Genomic DNA, 25,271 nt, shown 5'->3' with positions numbered 1-25,271 from the left:
TAGTCATGGTTTGACCTATCTAGGACTCCGTACTCGGTACCGGCAGGATTTACGATACCACGCTGGCCGTACGGCCGTTAGTGTAGTCGGTAGTACGACAGTGCAGGTAACATGTGAGAAGTTTGGTTTTGCTTTATCAGACTTTATTAGAGATATAATAAACTTGAAACTGCTCGAGGCGTCATGCACGAAAGGTCGCTCCCCGCCTCTCCCAACTGGTACTGCTCCCGCTGCAGTGATGTCAGCAGCAGCGGTTTACTGGGCGTCGGAGCCAAAAACATCATCTATTTGATTGACGTGTCTGCATCCTCCTGCAGGGTTATAGGTGAGTCTGCTGGCACTGCTGGGCATCATATACACCCAGGGGTCACTCTGGTACTTATCCTTCAGCCTCTTTACGGCTAAAAGTCACGTTACACGCAGGCAAAAGTCACGTTTTTGTCCAAATCAAGGTGATCATATCATCTCAGGTGTGGTGATTACAGAGCTTGGGGTCGTGTCACGTTACTAAAAGAAACGGATGTCTGATCATCTGGCTGGATTGGTAAAATGAAAAGCCGAGTGCTGAATTGATTAGTTGATTAATCTGTTAGTCAATCACAAAAAAAAAACCCAAATAAATCTTTGGTTTGAAAATCTATTGAAGTTCAAGTTACAGTTGCATAGCAGACCTTTTTGAACTGATTTACTGAGCACTTACACTGAATAATACTCATGAGATTAACGTTAGTGCTGAAACGATCCGCCGACTAATTGCTATGACAACAGTTTGATTGATTTTTTTGTTCCAGCTTCTCAATTGTGAGGATTAGCCGCTCTTATTGGTTTTATATTATATTGTTGTAAACTGAATATTTTTAGGTTTCAGATTGTTGGTCAGACAAAACAAGCAATCTGGAGACGTCACCTTGGGTACTGGGAAATTGTGATGGGCAGTTTTCAGACAATTTTTAGACTAAATGATTAATCGATTAAAGGGCTACACCAATAATTTATTATTGCACTTTGCATCATAAAGTTTGGGGACTTGCAAGAGACAGATTTTAAAAAAAGAATGGTCAAAATCAACACAGTAGAGTTAAAGATATCTTGAGTTTTAGCAGGAATGACTCTGCAAAAGCACTGGATCCTACAATTCCCATAATGCAACTCGATAGCATCTTTCATTAGACCCACCCAACTCCACACCCCCAGTTTGTAACCCAGGCTTTCTGTTAGAAATTCAAAGTCACAATCCCAAACCCACCTAACCCTGATGACATCACAATGATGTCATCAGGGTTATTTTCTCAGGTGAATTGATTATTAGTTGTAGCTAGGGCTGCCGATTATTTTCTCGATTAATCATTTATTAATCGGTCTGTAAAATGGCAGCAAAGAGTGAAAATGGCAGTTATATTTCCCACAGCCCAAGGTCATGTATTCAGATTATTTTCTTTTTATTTGACCAACAATCCAAACCGTATATGACAAAGAAAAACATCAAATCCTCACATTAAAGAAGCTGCAGCTACAGAATGTTTGGTATTTTTGCTCAAAAAAATGACTGAAACAATTAATCAAGTAGTAAAACTTTTGCAGATTAATTTTCTGTCGAGCGACGAATCGTTGCAGCCCTTAAAATGTCTGTAGTTTGGCTGTGTGAAGGTTCAGATCTCAAATCATCTGTGGCTTGTTACTCTGTTTTGGTATTTTATGGCCTTTTTTCTATCGTTTCTTAATAAGACGCTGATATCCAGCTCTCTCTGTGTTTTTCAGGTGAGCTTGTGGGCCATAAAGACTTTGTGTCGGGCTTTTCATTCTGTCAGCATGCAGGGCAGAGTCACATCTGTGTCAGCTCCTCCAATGATGGGAGTGTTCGCTTCTGGGACTCAGACAGCAAGGTTCTTATAAAGGAACATGCAGCCCATCAGGTGAGCGTTGACTTTCCTGTTCTGTTGTGTCAGAGCAACAGAAATGGTGCATTTATGCGTCACGCCGGCGCCCCCTGCAGGCTGCAGTCAGCTCTGCACCAGCAGCAAAGAATAGTAAGCGGCAGCCACTCCTCTGCAGCAATTCAATTACTCTCTCAAGGGCATTCTTGAAACAGTTGTCAAGGTTAGGGAGGGCATTGCTTATTTACTTTCCATTATTTGCTTCAAATTATGCCTTCAAGCGATAATTCTTCTGTGGTTTGATCTGAGAAACAGACTCAGACTGACAGGATGGATAGGCCTCCCTCTTTGAGAACAGATTCAGGCCCAGAATAGGTCTGAATTTCTGTTCATAAATAAACCCAACAATGTAAGTGAATTGTTGGCATAACATAAATGGCGTGTAAAACAGTCAGATGTACTGTGTCAGATGTATTCAGTGATGCAAAACAGTGCTTTCTATTTATTTTCTTGATTTTATCATGTCCAGTTTCACTGGAGCCTGACCAATAAAATACAGTATCAACATGATGTCACTGAAGTTGTTTTTTCCACACACACAGAACCCCGTCGCAGCGGTGCACTGGTCTCCGGTGGATAAAAACCTGGTGGTGTCGGGGGATGAGAAGGGCATTGTGGTCTGTCACTGGTACCACACAGGAGACACCGCCAGCTTCTTCCCCGAGCCCAGGACCATCTTCTGCCTCACCTGCTCCCCTCACACCTGGAGCTCTGTGGCTGTGGGGTAAGGAGAGCACACAGCACAGTTCACTCTGCTGGATCCCAACTCTTAAAATGTTTTCTTTAAACAAAGTCCAGAAATTCAAATCTGAACCAAAATAAGTCAAGTCAAGTCTCAAGTCAAGTCTGCTTTATTGTCAATTCTTCCACACGTACATTACATACATACAGAGAATCGAAATTGCGTTACTCTCAGACCCCCGGTGCATACAGATAACACTAACAGTAGAGCCTAAAATCTAGATCAAATATAAAATATAAGCTAAAACTATACAATAAGGGAATACAAAAAAGAGACATAATAAAAAATAAAATAAAATAAAAATAGGTTGACTAAAAGCAGCGCAAGGCACATGGCAGATAAAGTGCAAACCAGTGAACAAACAGTGCAGATAAAAAGATTTTAGGTGCATAAGAAAAATAGCTTATTCAGTCTGATTAAGGTGACAAAGAGCTTATTTTAATTAAACTGACTGAGGTTGTAGAATGGCGTCAGTTCCATGGTGAATGAGGTAGTGAGCAGACCAATGCTACACAAAGTGACTGGTGCATGACATCGTATGTCAGTGGAAGGTCCTGGGGATGTGGGATCTTGGGGGGTTCATAGTTCAGTGGTGCCTGGGGCAGAAGAGGGACGGGGGGGCAAGTTTGGGAGCGAGTTCAGTTTCCTGACAGCCTGATGGATAAAGCTGTCCTTCAGTCTGTTGGTCCTGGCCTGGAGACTCCACAGTCTCCTCCCTGATGGCAGCAGACTGAAGAAGCTGTGTGACGGGTGTGTGGGATCACCTGCAATGCAGAGGGCTTTGCGAGTGAGACGGGTTCCATAAATGTCCTGGAGGGAGGGGAGAGAGACACCAATGATCTTCTCAGCTGTTCTCACTGTGCGTTGCAGAGTCTTCCGGCAGGATGCGTTGCAGGCGCCATACCACACAGTGATGCAGCTAGGCAGAATGCTCTCGATGGTGCCTCTGTAGAAGGTGTACATGATGGGGGGTGGGGCTCTGGCTCTCCTCAGTTTGCGGAGGAAGTAGAGACGCTGCTGTGATTTCTTGGCCAGTGCTGCAGTGTTGTCGGTCCAGGAGAGGTCCTCTGTGATGTGCACACCCAGGAACTTGGTGCTGCTCACTCTCTCCACAGACTGATTTCAGCGGTGCTTATTTGCTTATGAACTAAGGTACAAAGATGGGATGATCGTGCTGATTGATGTGAGCAAGAAAGGCGAGGTGACGCACCGTCTCCGCGGGCACGACGATGAGATCCACTCGCTGGAGTGGTCGCCGCTGGCCAGCGAGGACGCCCTCTACAGCAGACCTGAGGACGGTGAAGGTAGTGGTGTGCAGTCACTTTAACACAACACCAGTCCGACATTAGTTTGGTGCACGATTGTGTTGCAAGCAACATCGCTCAGTGCAGTAGCAGCTATTTTTTCTTTTTCAATGTGTGTTAATTCTGCACAAAGAACTACATTTTGACGGGGAAAAATGTCATAGAAACTAACGTGGTGATGGAAAATGTGTAAAAATGTGTTTTTTTTTTTCATCTTATAGCAACCAGTGGAGTGAAGGGCTGCTATCTTGCATCTGGGAGCAAAGACCAGACAGTGAGGATCTGGAGCTCAGCCAAGGGAAAAGGTAAGAGGTTCAACCGAGGCTTGACCAGCATTGATGTCTTAAGGCAGATTTTTGGATTGAAGCTGCAAATAGCCAGGTTTTTGTGCTCATTCATTATTTCCTTGTGATGTCTATTCGTGTCAAAGTGAAAAAGCCTTTACAAGGTATGTGTTGCTCATTAAGAAGTCCCAAAACATTGTCTGAGTATTAAATTATTTTTTTATATTATAAAAAACTAGATTGATGTACATACCTGTATATTAATTTAGAATAAGGTTCAGGCTCCAGGAAAAAGGTGCAAAATATAGAAATTCTGAATGTATTTTAGGCATAAATCTGAATTTCATTGCTCAACAGTAACATTTAAAAAATAAAGCTAAATGTAGGTTTATTTGTGATGAACAAAGCCGCTCAAATCCACAGAGAACTAAAATCACACTGCGGATACCCTTTTAAGAAAGAAGGAACTTGATGACCTTGTGTAATCCTCTCTGTATCCTCTGCTGCCCCCTGCAGGTGTGATGACTCTGAAGCTGCCGTACGTGAAGAAAAGAGGCTCTGCAGTCGACCCCGGGGTCAAAGAGAGACTCTGGCTCCACGTCCACTGGCCGAAGGGACGACCGACACAACTTGTGTCCAGCTGCTTCTGGTACACACACGTCTTATGAATCAGAACATTAGAGGAAGCCTGATGAAACCTGAGAGCAGCAGGGCTCAGTAGGCAGTGGGGATTTTCAGCAGTGTTGGATTTGACACATACATTTGGCCAGTTGTTTTGCATTTGTAACCCTTAAATGATTGAATTTCCAGCCTTAATAGCAGCCTCTGGTTTTAGTTATTTTCAGTACAGTATGAAAATCATATTGCAGAGACTTAAAAAAACTTGAAACTGGGATTTCAATGTCAATTTATACATTTTCCACAGTGTTTTGTCTTTGAGTCATGATATTGTCTCATGGTGATGCAGTTGCAAGCAGGGTCTAATACAGATTATTCTCGAGTTGTAGTTTAGACAATAAAATCAGCCAACTCGCCAGTAAGTTGTGTTTTTAGACCTCTTTTATTATATGTTTATGTTACCTTTATTTTAGCCTACTAGTCTGCTGGGATCAGGATATCTCTTTGTCGAGTGTTCTGGCGAAAATGACAACAATAAACAGCACAGTGCTTTTTGGCTTCTTCTCTTTGCTGTGCACAGGAATCCACATGTATAAATACCTGTCATATCTACCATAATCCAGGGACAGAAACTCACTCACAGTGGCGTAAAAAGGGACCATGCGAGAGACTATTTACTTATTAAAATAGCTACTGTGTGTGTGTGTGTGTGTGTGTGTGTGTACCCAGTGGTGAGTTGGTCATGTGGGACTTAACCAGGACAGGGAAGCAGAGGTGGACTCTGTTTGGGACATCTTCGGAGGGTCAGAACCACAGCAGGATCATCTTCAACTTGAGTTCCGTCCACCTGCAGGATAACAGGGAGCTGCTCGTCAGCACCTCCATGGACAGAGAGGTGGGTCACGTTTCTTTGGTCTGACACGTGAATGGAAAAATGTACTTTAGTTTTGGTAACCTTTCCTCCTGCCCGGTTAGAGGTTTTTGGGGCTTGACATCACTTGACATTCACAGCAGTTTCAGCCCTGCTTGCACTGCTATTTTACAAATCAAGACACGTGTGCAACGGGATATATTTGACCTTTTTTCAAGACAGAAAGCCTACGGTTTTATAAAAGAGGGGAAAGCCAGAATCGGCTGAACTTTGGTTGAGAACACGTGTTGAATCAACACTTTTAATGGCTGGCAGAGGGTGAACTTCACCCTGTTGATGCTTTGTCAGGTTTGAATATTTGTTGCAGCTAGCAGGAGGCAAAAAATCTTTGGTCTGTTGTGAACTCTGCAGAACAACATTTCTTTGAAATACTGGCATCATTGTTTCCAAAAGGGCCCTTGGTTGAAAGCTGGTTTATGTTGTTGCAGGGAATGCTTTCAGCGAGCTGACGTATTGGAGGAGCCCTGACTTAACTTTGTGTTTTAGATTAAATGCTGGGACCTGGCCTCTCTGGACTGCTGCTGGACTCTGCCCACCCTGGGTGGTTTCGTCTACGCCCTGACCTTCTCCCCTGTGGGTGCAGGGTGTCTGGCGCTGGGCGTCGGTGACAACATGATCCGGGTGTGGAACACACTGACCACCCAGAACCAGTACGACACCAGGTCCTTCTGGCAGGGCATCAAGTCAAAGGTCACAGCGGTAAGATGTTTTAGTTTAATTAGATTTAGTTTAAAGCTCCCTGTAAGTTTTAATTTATTTATTTTTTTATTGGAAAATATTAACTGTAATATTTTACCAGTGTTGTCTTCTACAGGATGTATCAAAGCATTTAGCCTAATTGTTTTGTAATTATCTTTTTATTTGTGGTTTATTAAACAAATACAGAAAAGATATTTACAATAATAATTTCCAGTTCTGATCTTTTGCTGTACGACCCATAGTGCATGCAGAATTTACAGAATAGTTGTATTTCATATAGTCTGGATGTTAGGGTCAGGAACTTCTCTGAAACATATTAGGTCTCAGAGCAGTGAGACAAATAAAACTGTGCCATTGTTCTATCCGTCTAAATGTCTGCTTTTTAATAAAATCCTCCACTGAGCTGCTGATAAGAACGCACAGACTCCCATCAGCCACTCGCAGCTGTAAAACTCAAAAGGGACGTTTGTAAACTTGCCGTGATTCAGATTGCGATTTAGCAGTTTTCACTGGAATCTTCGAGCCCGCACCATGTCTGAGGTTGATGACAATGGCTGAATGAGATCAGGCATCGAATGTAGAGCTAATATCAAGCCAACACATCTGTTTCACTCCGTCGCTCAGAGCGTCTTTGAGGACGTTTGTGGAGAGGATTATTATGATTAGGTTAGACTTCAGTTGTTCGTTTTTGCATCACTCCATTATCAACAGTCGTTTCGCATTTCAGAAACCCTTAGATGACACAACAGAAGCGCTTGAGATAAGATTAAGTGCATCAAGAAATGTTTTCATTCACTGCAGCTGGCGTGGCACCCAAAAAAAGAAGGATCCTTGTCGTTTGGAACAGATGATGGTAAAGTTGGTATCTACGATGTCTTCTCAAACAAGTAAGAGCCATTATTTTATGTTTATGTAATCTAATAGTTTCCAATAATTTATCACACCAGTCCACACATACACACTGTAGTTTCATACCCACTGCAGTTCCTTAATGTCCAACTGAAATTAAATTGCTTTTGTTTTCCAAAAGGAGTAAATTTCTATTTTATTTATTTATTAATTTCTGTAGTTTCAGAAGAGTGTCCCCTGTCTGTGTATTGTCAGTCAGAATGCTGATTCTCTGTCTATGCAGACAAAGACATAATTTGCATATAGCCACTCAAATCATTTCATTGTATAAACTGTATTACTGGCTGACGGTGACACTGACTAGCAGCCAGACACAACATGGTGGGCTGAGACATTAGCTTTCTATCTAATGTCTCCTTCTAAAATACAAGCATGGACACATGTCTTATGTTGCACGTTTGCCGAACGAGCTACCAAACAAACATCCACTAGTTGCACTATGGAACAATGTTTTTATGAGTAGGTTCCCGTTTAGTTTGTATCATGCACGCGATGAGAACGCACACGGGCGAACATGCGAGTGGTGCGATTCACATTCCTGTCACCAATTTCATGCATTTCCACCGATTGACAGTTGGCGACGGTAACGCGCAAAGAAGCGTAGCAATGTGCCAACAAAAGCAGAGAAGAAGACTGCTAGCATGCAAACATGGACGTAAACAATGCATTGTTTAAGATATCATCTTTGCAAATGTTTTATGAGGAAGGAAATGCATTCCACACATTTACTAGACCTCAAGGATATACACAATGTATTTTTATAGGAAACACTGTGTGTTTGTTTACAATGCTTCACAAACATTTCACAGGGCACCTTTTTAAAGACTATGGGCCTGATTTTTAACTGCAAAAATGGGTGACTGTTGTGATTTCAATTGGACTTTGGGTTTGGAGTCTTTTCTGAAAGTCATGAAGTTAAAACGTTGCTTGTTTTTTGCTCGGGGCCTTGTGGATCTTTCTCACAATCCCTCGAGGCCCCTGCGTCCCATTTTGCTGCAGCTCTCTACGTCATCTATTCCTGACTGGGCATTTGTTCTGCTTCATCTCCTCCCAGACCTCCTCAAATATCGAGCTCCTATCATCGAAAAACAGTGTACACATTGGCCTGGGGACCCCCAGTCCCCCCGATGTCATTTGGTAAGTTCCTAATGAACTCTCAGCAACTGCTGCTGTTTGCTCTGACCCAGCAAAAACCCTGGCGGTGGGACGCCGAAAATCAGCGAGTCAGCGAAAAAGCCCAAGCATCTCTGCACGCCCTTTTGTAATCGACTCTGTAATTGAATGAGCTGAGAAAACACTGACTGCTCACCTCCCCTAACTTCAGTCGCTCGTGGGGAAATCAAGACGTAGGAAGTCGATTTTACCAGCTGTCGGCAGATGACATTTTGATTAGCGTATCAGTCACTCGGCTTCGAAGCCGTAAACGTAATTGTTGCCATGCCAACAATCTGCTGATGCCTCCTAAACGAGCAAAAGGAGCAGCTAATGTGTTCTGCGACCCCATTGGTTCAGATCGTCACAAAGACTTACAATAGGTGTGCAGAGGAAATTAGAACCAGCTGCTTCCTCTCAAGGCTGTCAACTGTCGTGCTCCTTTTTGTTCTTTACATTTAAATCCTCTACACACTGAGTGCTCGCATGCAGGTAAACCAAGCATTTCAGACCACCTGCTCTTTCCATAAAATGAGCTGAAACAGATGAATGCAGGTGACAACTGATGTCCCTTTTTTATAAATGCATCCGTTAAATCCATTTCAGCAATTAAGGACATCTATGTAATGGGGAGGAGATTGAGCCATTGTAGTTAGGCCTCTATAATGCTTTCCCGTCTGTTTTGTCACATGTAACGGCTTCTTGTAGTATGTTTTTCTGCTGGGTGCCCAGAGTGTGTTTTCTACTTGTACTGGCTGAAATACATTGAAGGGTTCAGGTGTTAAGAGGTTCATATCAATATTCTCAAATTACAGTTGCCAGTACAACATGGTTAAAGTTAAAGGAAGCTATTTTTTTTTTTTTTTTTTAATAAAGCACTTATTTGGAAGTGTAAGCAATGGTGAACATTACTGTCACCATAAGTGTCCAATATACTGTAATCAACCACTGTAATGCTAAACTGCACATACACTTGGTCAAAGCTGAACCAGGATGAAGTTTTTGTGTTATTTGTGTGTGTGTGTGTGACGTTCAGGTGCAGCAGGAGGAAAGCCGTCCTACAGCCTGTACAGCTGCGCCGGCGAAGGCGTCATCCTGCAACACGATCCGTCTAAGCTGAGCGGGGAGGCGTCAGACATCGACAAGCTGATCCGAGACACCAACAACATCAAGGTGGGAGGGATGTCGACATGATGATGATATTATTACCTGGACCATTTAACCTGAAGTCTGTGTAATGGGGTTGAGTATAAGTACATGCTTTTTCAATGTGGGTTAGTGCCCTGATCTACTCAATGAACCACAACAGCAAAGTAAGTAAAGATGTTCTCCATGCATGCACCCATTTGGCCAATCGCTGAATCGTCCTTCCAGGTTTGTTGTAGCCGTTCTTTCGGGTTAATGACGGTGAATCTGCATGGCATTAGAAAGCGACAACTGGATGGTGCTGGATGTGCACACAAGGCACCAGTCTTGATCTGATTTCTATTTCCAAGTAGTTTTTCTTTCAATGTTTTAAGCAAATTTTAAGGAGAAACAAGACAACAGCAGTTACCTGACACCCACCATTGAGCTCTTGTAACCCAAAAGCAAAGATAACTTATTTCTGCTGCTGACACTACGATGAGCAGTAAAACAATCGTTCTATATACAGAGAAATGAATTGGTGTCAGTGTTCTTGCTATTCGTTAATTCTCCGTGTCCTCTAACGTCCATGTGCAGACTTCAGAAACCCTTCGGTGAATTAGAAACAGCCACAGTAAAACCTGACGCACACCTCCAGGTGGCGAACAAAGCCGACTTCAGGTTCTCAGTGTCAAAGCTTTAACTGAGCAGATATTGTGGCCGGCGCTCCTGGCTGCGACAGTTTGTTTCATGTTTGCTGCTGAATGTAAATGGAGGTGATTTGAATAGGTTATGAAGGTGAGCTCTGCTTCCCAACAGCACAAGCTGTCTCCGCACACCGACCTCAGCTGGAAGCCAGATGGGAAAGTGGTTGCCATCGGCAACGAGGACGGGTGAGTGAACGGCCGGGCTTGACCCGTCTCACAATAGACCATCAGCCTGTGGAGTCCTGCGAGGGACCAACTGTCCACGCAAAGTGTGCAGTCTTTAGGCTACAGAATAATGGATTTATTTCAGTGAGAACCACACAGAGCCACTGTAAAAACTAAAAGACACAGCCGTCTGTTACAGTGAGAAAGGAATTTAGTAGTTAGAATACCATTAGTCTGCGATGTTTCAGTTTGTTTGTAGATGTTAAGCATCAGTGATCTGACTCAACTAGCAAAACGTTTTAGTTTAACCTCAACAGGTATGGTGGTGAACTTGCTTATGCTTTTTATGTCAATTTATTCAAATTGTAGAAATGTATCTCTTTCGTTGTATCTTCTCGCGCCTTCCTAGTTTTCACATTGTCTTGGAAATAGTTACTTTTAATTCCTAATTAAAGTTATTGTGTTCCTTTCCCCCCCTCACATATCTGACCTCATGCTCTCTGCTGCAGGTGTATTGATGTGTATCAGGCTCCCAGTCTGAAGCTGCTGTGCAGCATCCAGCAGCACCACAAGATCATCAACACGTTACGGTGGCATTACGACCACAGCTCTCCGCCAGAGCTGCACTGCCTCCTGGCCTCGGGCTCCAGCAATGCCACCGTCTACGTTCACGATCTCCGCTCCGTCATAGGTGGGAGGAGACCTCAGACACATTCTCCATCCGAGGAATTCCCCTACGAACCCTATATTATTCACGAGAGCTTGCACTTTTGTCTGAACCTGAGTATTTCAGCAACTTAGAAGAATGATTACAAATTTCAGTATTTAGTTACTGACTAAAACCTTTTTACAGGTTAAGGCATTTGTATTAATGTGAGTTATTAAAATTGCAGCTCTTGACTTAAAATGTATAATCTTACAGCAATTTCATCAGTATGTATTGACATTAGTGTTTTCCCTTTGCACAGAGAATCCTCCAGAGAGCCCTGTGGTGTTGACGGAGCCATATCGCAGGCTGTGTGGACATACAGCTAAAATCACCGGCATGGCCTGGAGTCCACACCATGACGCCCGGCTGGTCACAGTCTCATATGATGGCACAGCCCAGGTCAGTACCAGGCCAGCATCCTGGGATAGAACCATGATAATGTTCCTGACCGATGCACCAGAGTCTGTCTGAATCAACCCACAAACTGTAGAACAGCATCTTGAATCTGTGCCACATGCTCCTTTTTTGAGAGGATTGGTTTTGGGTTTGCAGCTCATCTGAAAAGTGGATTTGGTTTCTTTTTGTTAGCTAAGGCATCAAATTATTTGTATCTCCTTTTTTAATATATTTTTATTCCTTGTTTTCTTTCAAATATTTCTTCCTTTCTGACTTTAAGGTCCAGTGTGTGACATGTAAGGGGGAGCTATTGGCAGAAATGGAATATAATATTCAAAAGTATGTTTTCATTAGTGTATAATCACCTGAAAATAAGAATCGTTGTGTTTTCATTACCTTAGAATAAGCCGTTTTTATCTACAGAGGGAGCGGGTCGCCTTCCACGGTCGCTATGTTGCACTGCCATGTTTCTACAGTAGCCCAGAACGGACAAACCAAACACTGGCTCTAGACAGGGCCGTTCGCGTTTTTCGCGAGTTTCGCGGCCACCGTAGTTTCTCCGACACGCTTGGAAGGGGAGGGTGATGCGAGCCGTATTCAAATGGTTGCAAACTGCAGTTTCACCTCTAGATGCCACTAAATCCTACACACTAGACCTTTTTAAAGTAAATATAATTTGGGCTTATGTTGTTGGCTATTTTTGCTCTGTTCAGGTGTGGGAGGTGGTGCAGGAGGAGGCTGTCTCTAACTACCGGGGTCATGTTGGTTATCTGCTGTGCGTGGACTGGTCACCTGTCGATCCGGATGTGATCTGGACTGGAGGGAAGGACTTCACCCTGCAGGAGTGGAGAGTTTCCAAACAACAGTTTAAAAAGCCACCTAAAGGTGAACATCTGTCTTTGCAGCACTGTTGAAACACACAGAACCACATCCTCCAACACTCAAGAATGGGTTCGAAGAAAAGCTATTTCTCTTTCTACCTTTGGTGTAAACAGCAGACTGTAACGTTCACATGCTTACCCTCTCAGGGAAAAAGATGGTCGACCTGAAAGAGAAGATGAAGACCAATACCAAGCAGAAGAAGAAGAACAAGAAGGCGTCGAGTGTCGGAGGAGCCGCACCGCTAGAGATGAACGGAGAGACAGTAACAGGCGGAGAGAAGGCAGCGATGGGACAGGAGCTGTCTGGTGAAGATGAGGAAGATGAAGTCAGCTCAACAAACAGTCCTGTACCTCCACCAGGTAACAGTTGTTATAGACTTCAAAAACAGTAAGATTGTTGGGACCTTTTTGAGTTTAAAACCAACTTTATTCTGAAAATTTGTTTCAGCCACTTTTGAGATGCAAAGAAAATCCTCAACTGCCACAAAAAGCAAAGACAAACCCGGTACGTACTTTAATTTTATAAAAAAAGACTTCAGCTGAATGTATTTCTGAAATTGGGTGTATGCACAGTTTTGTATGTGACTGTATGGGTTTGTGTGTGTGTGTTTCCAGACTTGCTGAAGAAGAAGAAGCCTCGCTCAATGTTGCCCATCAGTACCTCCATGGACCATCGGCCCAAAGAGGACCTGCTGCAAGACTGCATCACTCTGGCCTCTGTCAAACACAGCAGTGGTGAGACTGAGTCTGCTGTGGAGATGTTTGGTTCAGTTTACTGGTTCACACAGTGATTATAATACACAGACAGACAGTTTATAAGAGCGATGAGTTAGAATAACTGATTACCTTTGGAGGAGACACTATGTTTCCATCTGGTCGGAAGATGTTAACTGCAGTTGAGCCTCATTGGTGAAGAGTTGAAAAACTGGCATGGGACCAAGGTAATCATAGCAGGTTAGTTTTAGATCATCAGTTGCAATGGTAACAGACAGACTTTCAATAAATGGGTAAACCTTTTGAAACTGTAGCTGTCCCTCTGTTGCAATAAGGAAAACCATGAAAAGTTTCAGTTCCCAAGTCAAAATTACACATGGTTTCCTGCAGCACCTTATGGCGGCTACATGCCACCTTGCCCGAAGTTAAGACCGTGTTACGACCCCAAGATGCTCGAGGGGACAGGGGAGTAACCTAAAACCAGATGAAGAATGTGAGGAGTCACATTTTCTGATTTTTTTATTACCAAATATGGAAGCTTAAGTTGAACTTCAGGGACAGTCCAGGCCAAAATAACAAACACAATAAGCCTAGCTAGAAATTAAACCACATTGCTAAATCAACCACCGAAAAACCAAAATGAAACTTATTACAATACTCAACTTTACTGCCTAACTAAAAACAGGAGAAAAGAGAAGAAAAGAAAATGGCAGCTCTCCTACAGAGCTTCCTAGTGAGGAGGCAAGATAGGAGTGAAGATACACATAAAAATAAAACAAAACAATAACTCAAAAACGATTAACTGCAATGTAACAGCAGAACCACTACCTTTCTGACATTAAGTTGGTAAGAAGATCCAAATGAGATATAGACTAATCAAAACTGCTTGCAACACACACATACTCAGGATGTAAACAGGTAACAGAAAATAGCCAAGAGGCCCACAAATGCAGCTGCTCATCCCTTATATACCCCCAGAAAGTCCATGATTGACTCCAATTCCCCAGATTCACCAGCCAATAGCATGAGGGGAGGATGCCCACGGAGCCTGAGGAGCAACGCAGAGACAGTTGTTTATGTTATCATCTAGTGACTAAATTGCTAAAGTAATTGCTAACTAAACTGAGACGAGATGCGTCAAGATCTGATTCAGCTCTGCAAACGACAGTGATTGATTGATCACATTATAGGCTCACTTTGTGGTAGTTAATCAGAGCAGCACATCACAATGTCAAAGTTTGGAAGAGTAGAAACAAACAGATCAGTGAGTCACAGTAATGTGGGGATGTGTGAAGAAAAAGTCACTGCACAAGCAAAGGAGATAAAAGGTAAAACAGGCTGAGGTTAGTTTGACCATCACCAGCTGGACAGGCTTTACCCAAAGGAGTCTGCATCAAGTGGAAGATATTTTAAAATATAGACCAGTTGGACTCCAGCTGGATATTTTTGTTTGCTTAATTTAGGTTCACACTTCAGTTACAAGCAAAGTAGGGCTTATAAGCAAATGTCACACAGATTAGCTCTTTTACTCTGTGTGTCTGTTTGGTTTCCAGCGCCCCCTGCAGGCTGTGTCCCAGGCCAGGGAGAGCACATCCATCTGGGCCTCTTCTCAGACAGACTGGCCCTCTACCGCATGTTTGAAGCTGAAGGTATGTTGTTTTTCTCAGTCTGAGCTTCCTTGTTTTGTATGTGCACTCTCTGATTAACACAGAGCAGTTAATAAATGGTGTTCACATCCTTCACGGATTCATTTTCTGTTGGTTGAAAACTTGAAAGGAAATGGCATTCCAACAACTTGGAAGAATCTTGTTTAGTCTGGCAAGACAGTCTTAAAATATATAGGAAAGCCCTCCGTAATGCCAGAGCAGCCTACTACTTATCATTAATAGAAGAAAATAAAAACAACCCCAGGTTTCTTTTCAGCACTGTAGCCAGGCTAACAGAGAGTCATAGCTCTATTGAGCCATGACTTCATGAGTTTCTTCAATAATAAAATTCATTAAGTCCTGCCTTCAATCGGTACCGACTTATCTTCAAACACGGGAACCTTAGAAACGACTGATATATATTTTGACTGCTTTGCTCCTATCGACCTTCTTCAACTAACTTCGACGATTAATTAATCTAAGCCATAAACCTGTCTCTTAGAACCCATTCCAACTAGGTTGCTTAAAGATGTTTTACCCTTAATTAGCACTTCTTTACTGGATATGATCAATTTGTCTTTATTAACAGGCACTCTTGATCCAGGGGTTTTAGCCAACTGTAGACCTATATCTAACCTTCCCTTTCTCTCTAAGATCCTTGAGAAAGCAGTCGCCAATCAGTTGTGTGACTTTCTAAATAACAATAGTTTATTTGAGGATTTTCTGTCAGGATTTACAGTGCATCATAGCACAGAGACAGCACTGATGAAAATTACTAATGACCTTTTTAATTGCATCAGACAATGGACTTGTCTCTGTACTTGTCTTGTTAGATCTTAGTGCTGCGTTCAACACCATTGATCATCACATCCTATAACAGAGACTAGAACATGTAATTGGCATTAAAGGAGCCGCACTAAGCTGGTTTAAATCCTATCTATCAGATCGATCTCAGTTTGTACATGTTAACGGTCTTCCATGCACACCAAAGTTAGTCACGGAGTTCCACAAGGTTCTGTGCTTGTACCGATTCTATTCACCTTTTTATAAATGCTTACTCTAGGCAATATTATTAGGAAACACTCCATGAACTTTCATTGTTATGCGGATGATACCCAATTATATCTATCGATCAAGCCAGATGAAACTAACCAGTTAGCTAAACTTCAAGCACGCCTTAAGGACATAAAGACCTGGATGACCTGCAATTTTCTAATGTTAACTAAATTAGACAAAACTGAAGTTATTGTACTTGGCCCCAAACACCTCCGAGACATGTTATCTAAAGATATAGTTACTCTAGATGGCATTGCCCTGCCCTGCAGCATCACCATAAGGAACCTCGGAGTTATCTTTGATCAGGATTTATCCTTTAACTCCCACATGAAACAAACTTTAAGGACTGCCTTCTTTCACCTACGCAACGTTGCAAATAGCATGCACATCCTGTCTCAAAATGATGCCGAAAAACTACTGCATGCATTTGTTACTTCTAGGTTGGACTATTGCAATTCCTTATTATCAGGCTGCCCAAATAAGTCCCTTAAGACTCTCCAGTTGATCCAGAATGCTGCGGCACGTGCACTGACAAGAACTAGGAAAAGAGATCATATTTCTCCAATATTAGCTTCTCTGCATTGGCTCCCTGTAAAATTCAGAATGGAATTTAAAATCCTTCTCCTCACCTACAGAGCTCTTAATGGTCAGGCAACATCATATCTTAAAGATCTCATAATACTTTATTACCCGACTAGAACACTGTGCTCCCAGGATGCAGGGTTACTTGTGGTTCCTAGAGTCTCCAAAAGTAGAATGGGAGCCAGAGCTTTCAGTTATCAAGCTCCTCTCCCGTGGAATCAGGTCCCAGTTTGGGTTCAGGAGGCAGACACCATCTCCACATTTAAGAGTAGGCTTAAGACTTTCCTCTTTAATAAAGCTTATAGTTAGGGTTGGCTCAGGTGAGCCCTGAACCATCCCTTAGTTATGCTGCTATAGACTTACACTGCTGGGAGATTTCCCATGATGCACCTCTTTCTTCTCTCCTTCTCTCCCTCTCCATCTGTATGTATTTTTAACCCGTTACTGCATGTTACTAACTCAACATCTTCTCTCTCCCGTAGTTCTGTGCCCTCTCGTTTCTCTCCTCTCTCCTTCTGTCACTTTCAGCTCCGGACCTGCAGAGTCTGGATCTGTGGTTGTGGGCCACCTGCTGCCCCCGTGTTCCTGCTCGACAACTGCTACTACACTTGTTGTTATTGGCTCTGTTACTAATACTGACATTATTTTTCCTATAGCTGTCATTCCTATTATTACTAATTTATTAATATTAACACTACAATTACATTTCTGCTATTTTAAAAATTCTAGGTGGTATTTGCATTGTGCCTCCCTCTCTCCCACCCCCCCTTTCCCAAAACCTCTCTCTAGACCTGCTCTATAGGAAAAGTGCAATGAGATAACTTCTGTTATGAATTTACGCTATATAAATAAATTAAATTGGTTACTTTGTTAATCTGCCCAGTTTCACAAGTTTAATTAAAGTGAGCACATAATTACACCTGACCCATTCTCATGATGCATACAGTCATTGCCAGACTGAGACTCTTCATGTGCTTCTGATACAAATCACAGCACTAAATCAGTGTTCATTTCAGGAATTCTAACATCCACCGTGTTTCAGCTGTTGGAATAAGCCTTAAGTGCAGTGAAGATTTCACATGTTGCAGTGAAGTCATTGGCACTGCTGTCTCTTGTTCTTCAGAGGAGGGTCATGTGGAGGCGGGTCACTACGACTCTGTTGTGTACCTGCGGCTGTGGAGTGGAGACCTGGAGGGGGCGCTGCAGCTCGCCACAGAGAAAGGAGAGCTGAATGACCACCTGCTCTCCGTCGCTCCTATGGGTAAAGACTGATCTTTAGCTGACACACTGAACCTCTGATAAATGATATATAGATAACATTTGTTATCAGACAGTTTTCTTAAATAACTATCTCGCAAGACTTGTATCTAATAATTTTGCATAGCAATTTTGTGACAACAAATTATTAATGGTAACTCGGCTTATTTCAAAACTTTTTGTCTATTTTTATGTTATTTACCTGACAAGAATAGTGACTACAAGTTGCTCAGCTTTACTGACTCCGTTTTTAGTCGGCTGTAAGTGACTGAAACATCTCTACTTGACAAAGACATCAACAGGAGTCCAACAGGGAAAACTTGGCTGTATAAACCTGAGAAATAGTAGTTGTGCATGTATCATGATAATGTGGCACTGCATTAATGTTAAAGGTTGATGAAATACAACATTAGGAGGCTTTCAGATATTGCAATAATGCTTGTGTGCTTCCTCGTCCAGCTGGGTTCGAGGTGTGGAGCCGAACAGTTGAGGCCTTCATCAAGCAGCTGTGTCTGCAGGAGCAGTACCTGAAGGCGGCCTCCCACCTGCTGTCAATCAACAAGCTGTATGAAGCCGTTGACCTGCTGTGCTCTCACAAGCTCTACAGGTTCACTTTTTTAATCTTTTAGTTTTTACTGGAAAGTTATTGATTATTGGCCTTTTTTGTCATTTGCTTTTGGTCATATACCTACAGTGTTATGTAAAGATTGTTTGCTTTGCACCATTTGTTGTGCTGTAAAATGAAAGTACTTGAACTACTACAGTACTATTTCTACTTCAACTTGGTAGTGTTTCCCATTACATGAAATCAATATGACAATTCTCTTCATTTTTAAATGTCATGCTGGTCTAGGCATGGCTTTGTTCATATGCTGACAGAACAGATCGGTGTGTGTTTTATGTCAGGGAAGCCATAGCTCTGGTCAAAGCCAGGCTGCCGGCAGACGAGCCCGTCCTGAAGGAGCTCTACACCTGCTGGGCCGCCGTGCTGGAGAAGGATGGACATTTCTCTGCAGCCGCTAAATGGTGAGAATTGGAAGGATTTTATGGAATCGTCTCTCAAAGAACTCCTCTTCTCGTCCTTCTGTCATGGTCAAACTAGCAATTTAATATTAATTTAAATCTCTTTTACAAACACATTTAAACTTGCCCTGTTTGTTTGACCTTGTCTTCCAGTTACCTGGCTGCTGGTGCCAGTTTCGATGCTGCTAAAGTTATCGCCAGGAAGAATGACGTCTCTTCGCTGAGGACCGCGGCCAGTCTAGCGAGAATCTCAGGAGAGGTCGCTCTGGCTGAGTCGCTGGCACTGCGGTGCGCTAAAGACCTGGCTCTGGCTCAGGACTGGGTCGGAGCCCAGGAGGTCCTGAGCTCACAGGAGAGCCTGCTGGTCAGTGGCAAAAACAGAGAAAACTTTCTGCAACACAAATAATGTTGACTTTTACTGTATTTTATCAATTTGAGAAGGGAACATCACTCTTTGTTTGAATTCCTCGCAAGTCATAAACACATGCAACCTAAGACAAGCCAAAAGGTTGTAAACCACTGTGCCACGCCTTTAAAAATGTTCACTTCATTGTCCTTCCATTGGCTCCATGAAATGGCACACAAAACAGGATTATTAAAGCCTGATATCACTATTTGGGTTCTCCATCATCAGAATATACTGTGTGGGGCCAATTCAAAGTCTGGAAACAATAGTTTCAACCCTCCGCAGGTCCACAAGCTGCATCTCTGCGTCGCTGAGCTGCTGGCTGTGATGCTGGCAGACTCTCAAGCTGAATCTCAGTCCTGCGTCTCCAGTCACACGTGGGCGTTGCCAGGTGAGTGTCACATCAGCATCCAGGATCACGTGAGAGACGTGTGGGAGGAGCAGTTTGGCGTTTCACAAACGTCAGCAGGACACCGCAGCGTCGGAGCTCTTCTGCAGGAGCTGAAGTCTCTGGAGAGTCCAACACCCACCGCCAACGTTCCTCTCAGACAGGTGCAGAGTCCTCAAACTGCTTTCTTGATTTCATACAGTATGTTTTCAGATGTACGCTGGCTAAAAAGGGCCTAGAGGCAAACACTCATTTTGATATTTACAAAAAGTGTCTTACAAGTTAGAGCAGAGATGAGGTAAGTCAGATAAAGTGACCTCCTTATCTGACTCCTTCTTGTTGTCTTTCTGTCTATGTTGGTGCTTGTGTCTCACTCGTCCTCAGGTTCAGCTGTATTCATCCCTCCATCTGACCCGTGCTGTGTTGAGCTGGTTATTGGACGATGATGGACAGCTGATAAAGGAGTTATGGCAGGCGGTGGCCTGGCTCAGAGACGCCGGACACGTCTGTGTCTCTGCAGCGCTCTGCAGGCTGCTGTTCTCTGACGGTACAAACTACCAACCATTTCTGAATTGGTGCAACACAAATGTTTCATCATTTAATTCCTAAATGCACTTTTTGACATTAATCAGAGACATATATTGTCAGCACGTCATTTAAGTGTAAAATGTTCAAGTGTAAATAAGTAGCATACACAAGTGTACGCTATGTACTAATGTTGACAGTGCACTATTTTGGCAATTAGTAAACTAGAAATGAACGTACTGAACCATTTTGGATTAACATGAATGATTCAAGGCGTGTGCTGGAACTTTGGAACTCAGCTACGAATTTCAAATTCAAAATCTTCCCCAAGTAGCGAAAGTCTTTACCCAAGAATTTCTATAGTCATATATTTATATTAACAGCAATTTTAATAATCGATTTTTATCAAGTCATTTATCAAGCCAAAAATGACAAACACTCTGGTTCTGGTTTAATTGATAATAGAAATAATCATTAGTTGCAGCCATAATGGATACATTTTATATTCTGGGCTGTAAATATTCCATAATTTTTTCTCTTTCTTTCATCAGGTGATGTCAGTGTTTGTTCCAGGAAACATCCCAAAACACTTCATCACACAGAAGAAGAAGCCAAAGCTGCTGCCAGCAGTCTGCAGGCTTTTGTCCATTACCAGCATCTGTACGATCACTGGTGGAGCAACTCCATCCAGATCCAGAACAGATTTTCCCTCTCAGCAGCTGACTCCAGTCCCGGAGACGAGGTGGAGGACAAAGTGGTGAACGGAGATGCATCAAAGTCAGAAGAGAGTGTCTGCCCGGCGACCAGGACGTTTGATAAACTGGACTTTGATGCGTCTCTGCTTCTGTCTGAGCGTCACGCTGCCTGTCAGGCCACTCAGAGGTCAGTGAGAGAGATCCAGGAGCGTCTGGCAGCCATGGTGCTGCAGCACAGCAGAGCCCAGGGAGGGCAGCTCGACTCTGGGGAGAAAGAGGCCTACGCGCCCACGCAGAGCTCCAGCACCAGAGAGTCATCAGACGGCCAGGGGTCCGCTGATGCCGGGCAAGGGTGAGGCTCTGTTGTTGGTGACTGTTGATCGACTCATTTGTTGTTCTTTTCAAAGTGGTGATGTTTGGGTTTGAAACTATAAATGTAATATACCATTTAGAACACTGGAAGATTTCATTCCAAAAATATCAACATTTTCAAATCTAAGTGTGGGTGCAGTGGTTGTAGGATGACTCTTATGACTTTGTATATTAACAGAATCAACGCCATACGGTAAACATGCCAGCAATTAGAGACGTTTTGTGAGACTGACTTATAGTGGTGGAAAGTAACTAAGTACATTTACTCAAGTACTGCATTTAAGTACAATTTTGAGATCCTTGAGTATTTGCATTTTATGCTACTTTGTACTTCTATTCCACTACATTTCAGAGGGAAATATTGTACTTTTTACTGTACAGACAGCTGCAGTTATAGTTACTAGTTACTTTGCAGATTAGAGATTTTACATACAAAACATATTATCGTTTTATGAAATATGCATTTAAAATTAAACTACTCAACCGTAAATAACGTAGTTTAAATTAGCTCCACCTCAACCAACTCCACCAGGGAAGTTCTACTTGCACATTAATGCACAAGTATTAATTATCCAATAAAATAATACAAAATAAAACACTCACAGGGACCATTTTTCTATACAATGAGTACTTTTACTTTTGATACTTTAAGTAAAAGTATTAATATCACAATGTAAAAATACTCAATTACAAGTCCTTCAAGTAAAAGTATGAAAAGTAAGCAGTAAAATGCACTTTAAGAAGAATGCCCCCGGGAGTGTTGTACTAGATGATGATGATTATTATTATTATTATTATTATTATTATTATTATTATTATCATGGTAATCGGGAAGGATTTTACTGGGTAGTTTAATCTATAACATTCTTATAAACTGGTCATATGTTTTGTATGTAAAATCTGAATCGGTTTTATATAATAGCTGTCAGATTGATGTAGTAGAGTAAAAAGTACAATATTTCCCCCTGAAATGTTGTATAATAGAAGTATAAAGTAGCAGAGAATGTAATGCTCAGGTAAAGTACAAGTACCTCAAAATTGCACTGAAGCACAGTATCTGAGTAAATGTACTTAGTTATATTCCACCACTGTTAAAAGCTCCATTTGGTCTCCTGGGCATATTTTGAGGCCAGGCACTGTATGTTAATAGACTTGGTGATTAAACTCAGTGGTGAACTTATTGCTAGTAGATACATCTGAAATGTTTGATGATTGTCCATTTAAGCATCTGTGTACTCTGTCCCTCAGGCCTGAGTACCAGGAGACTCTGCTCTCTTTGTCTTCCAAGATGTCAGAACACCAGAAACAGCTGGCTGACCTGCCTGACACAATCAAGGTACAACTCCCTGCACAACACAGACAGTGTGCGACTGTAGAAGGAGAGAGGGGCAGCGTCCATGTCTTCAACCTCTTAGAGAGACTTGCATTTCCAGATGAGAATGCACCCTGTCAGTTGTGACTGAAAGAGGACAGTGGTGTAATACTTGGAGTGACAACAACATTTGTACAAACTTTATCAAAAACTCTACTGTAGAAGGTAGAAGCCAACATTTTGACATCTGATAGCCAGAAATCTGCCCAGAAATCTGCGAATGGTTTATGGACCGATGCTTCTCTGCTGTTTGTGTTCCTGTGTTCTTAAATAGTTTTAGTAGGTTAAGTTACAGCAAAGAGCAGAAATGGGTCCATCATGCTAAAATCACAAGGATCGAAAACAGACTTTATTACCCAAATGATCTACGTGAGTCCATTTGGTTTGACGGTTTACAGGCTTTACCTGTAGCTAGGTAGTTTGAAGAAGACATGTACCGATCCAGTGGGACGTTTATTAAGTGGATCAGGTTGACGATCATGACATGACGATCCACATTAATTAGTTTCTTTTTCAGTGTAAGCATAAAATTCCCTATTTCTGATATGAGTTACATTCATTCTTTATAGGGCCAGAGATGTACATGTTTTAAATGTGGAAAAAGAGCACTGGTGTCAGATCAGGAAATGGTATCAGCAGATGCCCTGAGTTGAGGTACTGGAATGAAACAAAAGAAGGATTGGTGCATCCTTAGGTTGACTTAGAATCCAACCGATACTGGATTTTCTTTACAATACAAATATGAAAATTTAAGAGTTTAAACAAATCTAACGATATATTGGCCATTATTAGATTTTTGAATATAAACTTACAATAAACTCCTGAAGGATTAAAGTGTCTGACAGAAATAATCTGCATCCAGATTTGACCTAATCATCAGTGCTAATGAAGAATTGCATCTTTGTCTGCGTGTCCTCTCAGATGTATCCACACCCAGACGTTGTTGAATGCTGCCTGGTTCTCTTGCACCTCAGCAAGTCTTCACCGTCTGTCTCTGAGTCCCTGCAGCAAGAAGCAAAAGATCTGCTCCGCAAATATGGAACGAATCCCTCTGTCCTCAAAGCCTCACAGCGATTCCTCACCTGACTGTTTCATTAGTAGACTGAAAGAAGCACTTCCACTGTACAGCTATTTGTTGAATAAAAAAATCTTAAATTACAAGATGATGTGCAAACATCCTGAGTCTGTTTGAGTCTACATTCAGAAAAGCCTGAAGGAGGCTCTAATGGATTTGTCAGCGCTCGCTGCGTGCCCTGGAAAACGATGATATGGGTCACACTGGAGAAATATCTGATTAATAACATTGGGTGATGTCTATTTAAAACCTTTAGGAGATCCAGCTAATGTTGTGCACAAATATAGCTCTATTTACAATAAGGAAATACTGGGTTTGACTAAAAATGACCACTATCACTTGAGTTTTGTTTAATCTGTAAAATGTAATTCCACTGGAAACTGCTCGGTGTGCTCTGTGGATTATCTGTGGACCAAGTAGGAAAATGTGTATGTATAAAGTAACAAAAACGATTTTGATAAATCAATTGTTAATCATTTATCAAGCAAAAATGTCAAATATTCTCTGCTTCCAGCTTCTCACGTGAAGATTTGCTGCTTTTCGCTGCTGTTTCAGAACATTTCAATTTGAAGATCTTTGGTTTGTCAGACCAACATTTCAAAACCCCAACGATTTTAAGACATAGCCTTGGGCTCTGGAAAATCTGAGCATTGTATGACATATTACAGACAAAACAAATACCTAAGATGGTTGTCTTCAAATCTCATGTTTTGTCCGAGCAACATTTCAAAACAAAGATATTCAAATTGAGGGGAAAAGCAGAAAATCCTCAGATTTTAGAGGCTGGAAACACAATAGTTGGCATTTTTTTCTTGAGAAATAGTTAATTGATTACCAAGATGGTTAACACTAGGGAACCAGCTGAAATGAGTATCCGGTACAGATAATATACTTTTATAAAAAAAAAAAAAAAAGGTTCTGTAAATAGTTCTTGCTCTTGTGATCAAAAACATTGCTCTGATGCTCAATTCTGAGGCTGTTCTGTAAATAGTTATCTAATAAATATAGCAACTTCTAATCAACCCATATCAATTCTGGTTAGTCCCACCCACTTTCAGTTTAAGCCCCACCCATTCCGAGTACAGATACAAATAATTTAGTTGAACATATAACGGAATACTCGCTCATCCGTAGTTAATACATTTTCTGTCAGTTGACTAATCCATTACTCTAACCGTTTCAGCTCTAGCTGCAACCCGACTGCTCTGATTTTTTTTAAGGTGTCCCTCTTGAGATTGTAGACGACACATAAGAAGAAATGTTGGGTGGACGTTTCCTTAAAGTCTCATCCAGTGGTGGAATGTAAGTAAGTACATTTACTAAAGTACAAATTCGAGGTACTTGTACTTATTAGTATTTCCATTTTATGCAACTTTATACTTCTACTCCACTACATCTGAGGGCTATATTGTACTTTTTACTCCACTACATTTGTCTGACAGCTTTAGTTTCTTTTCAGATCACAATTTTCCATACCCTTCCTGTCCAGTGAAAACCATGCCTCTGCAAATTTGGTGAATTTGAATGTTTTTGATAAACTGAAGGATGAAGTGTTCCTTTATGGGCTGAGAAAAGTCTGCTTCTTAAGATACATAAAAATATTT

At 41.9% G+C, this 25,271-nt stretch overlaps 1 protein-coding gene across 3 annotated transcripts; it reads left to right on the top strand.

Moving 5' to 3' along the window:
• Positions 1–45: 45 nt before the first annotated feature.
• Positions 46–23,753, top strand: gemin5 (gem (nuclear organelle) associated protein 5). Of its 3 annotated transcripts, none has more exons than XM_044221477.1 (28): positions 46–325; positions 1,759–1,913; positions 2,477–2,658; positions 3,829–3,980; positions 4,202–4,285; positions 4,781–4,913; positions 5,612–5,777; positions 6,300–6,512; positions 7,314–7,399; positions 8,476–8,558; positions 9,610–9,746; positions 10,518–10,591; positions 11,080–11,261; positions 11,539–11,678; positions 12,389–12,560; positions 12,704–12,916; positions 13,005–13,061; positions 13,172–13,291; positions 14,824–14,919; positions 17,678–17,815; positions 18,271–18,418; positions 18,718–18,837; positions 18,988–19,198; positions 19,526–19,792; positions 20,013–20,175; positions 20,705–21,200; positions 22,469–22,556; positions 23,514–23,753. In XM_044221477.1, the coding sequence occupies exons 1-28, from the start codon at positions 184–186 to the stop codon at positions 23,676–23,678; spliced, it is 4,383 nt and encodes a 1,460-aa protein (XP_044077412.1). In that variant the 5' UTR covers positions 46–183; the 3' UTR covers positions 23,679–23,753. The 3 variants fall into 3 exon arrangements, with proteins under 3 accessions (XP_044077412.1, XP_044077410.1, XP_044077413.1); XM_044221475.1 differs by having other exon boundaries at positions 3,829–3,983; XM_044221478.1 differs by lacking the exon at positions 1,759–1,913 and having other exon boundaries at positions 187–325; positions 3,829–3,983.
• Positions 23,754–25,271: the final 1,518 nt, after the last annotated feature.

The sequence above is a fragment of the Siniperca chuatsi genome, linkage group LG14 (assembly GCF_020085105.1).
Source record: "Siniperca chuatsi isolate FFG_IHB_CAS linkage group LG14, ASM2008510v1, whole genome shotgun sequence".
NCBI classification, from domain to species: domain Eukaryota; kingdom Metazoa; phylum Chordata; class Actinopteri; order Centrarchiformes; family Sinipercidae; genus Siniperca; species Siniperca chuatsi.
The sequence above is the reverse complement of the archived record's forward strand: the minus strand, read 5'-3'. Positions and strand labels throughout refer to the sequence as shown.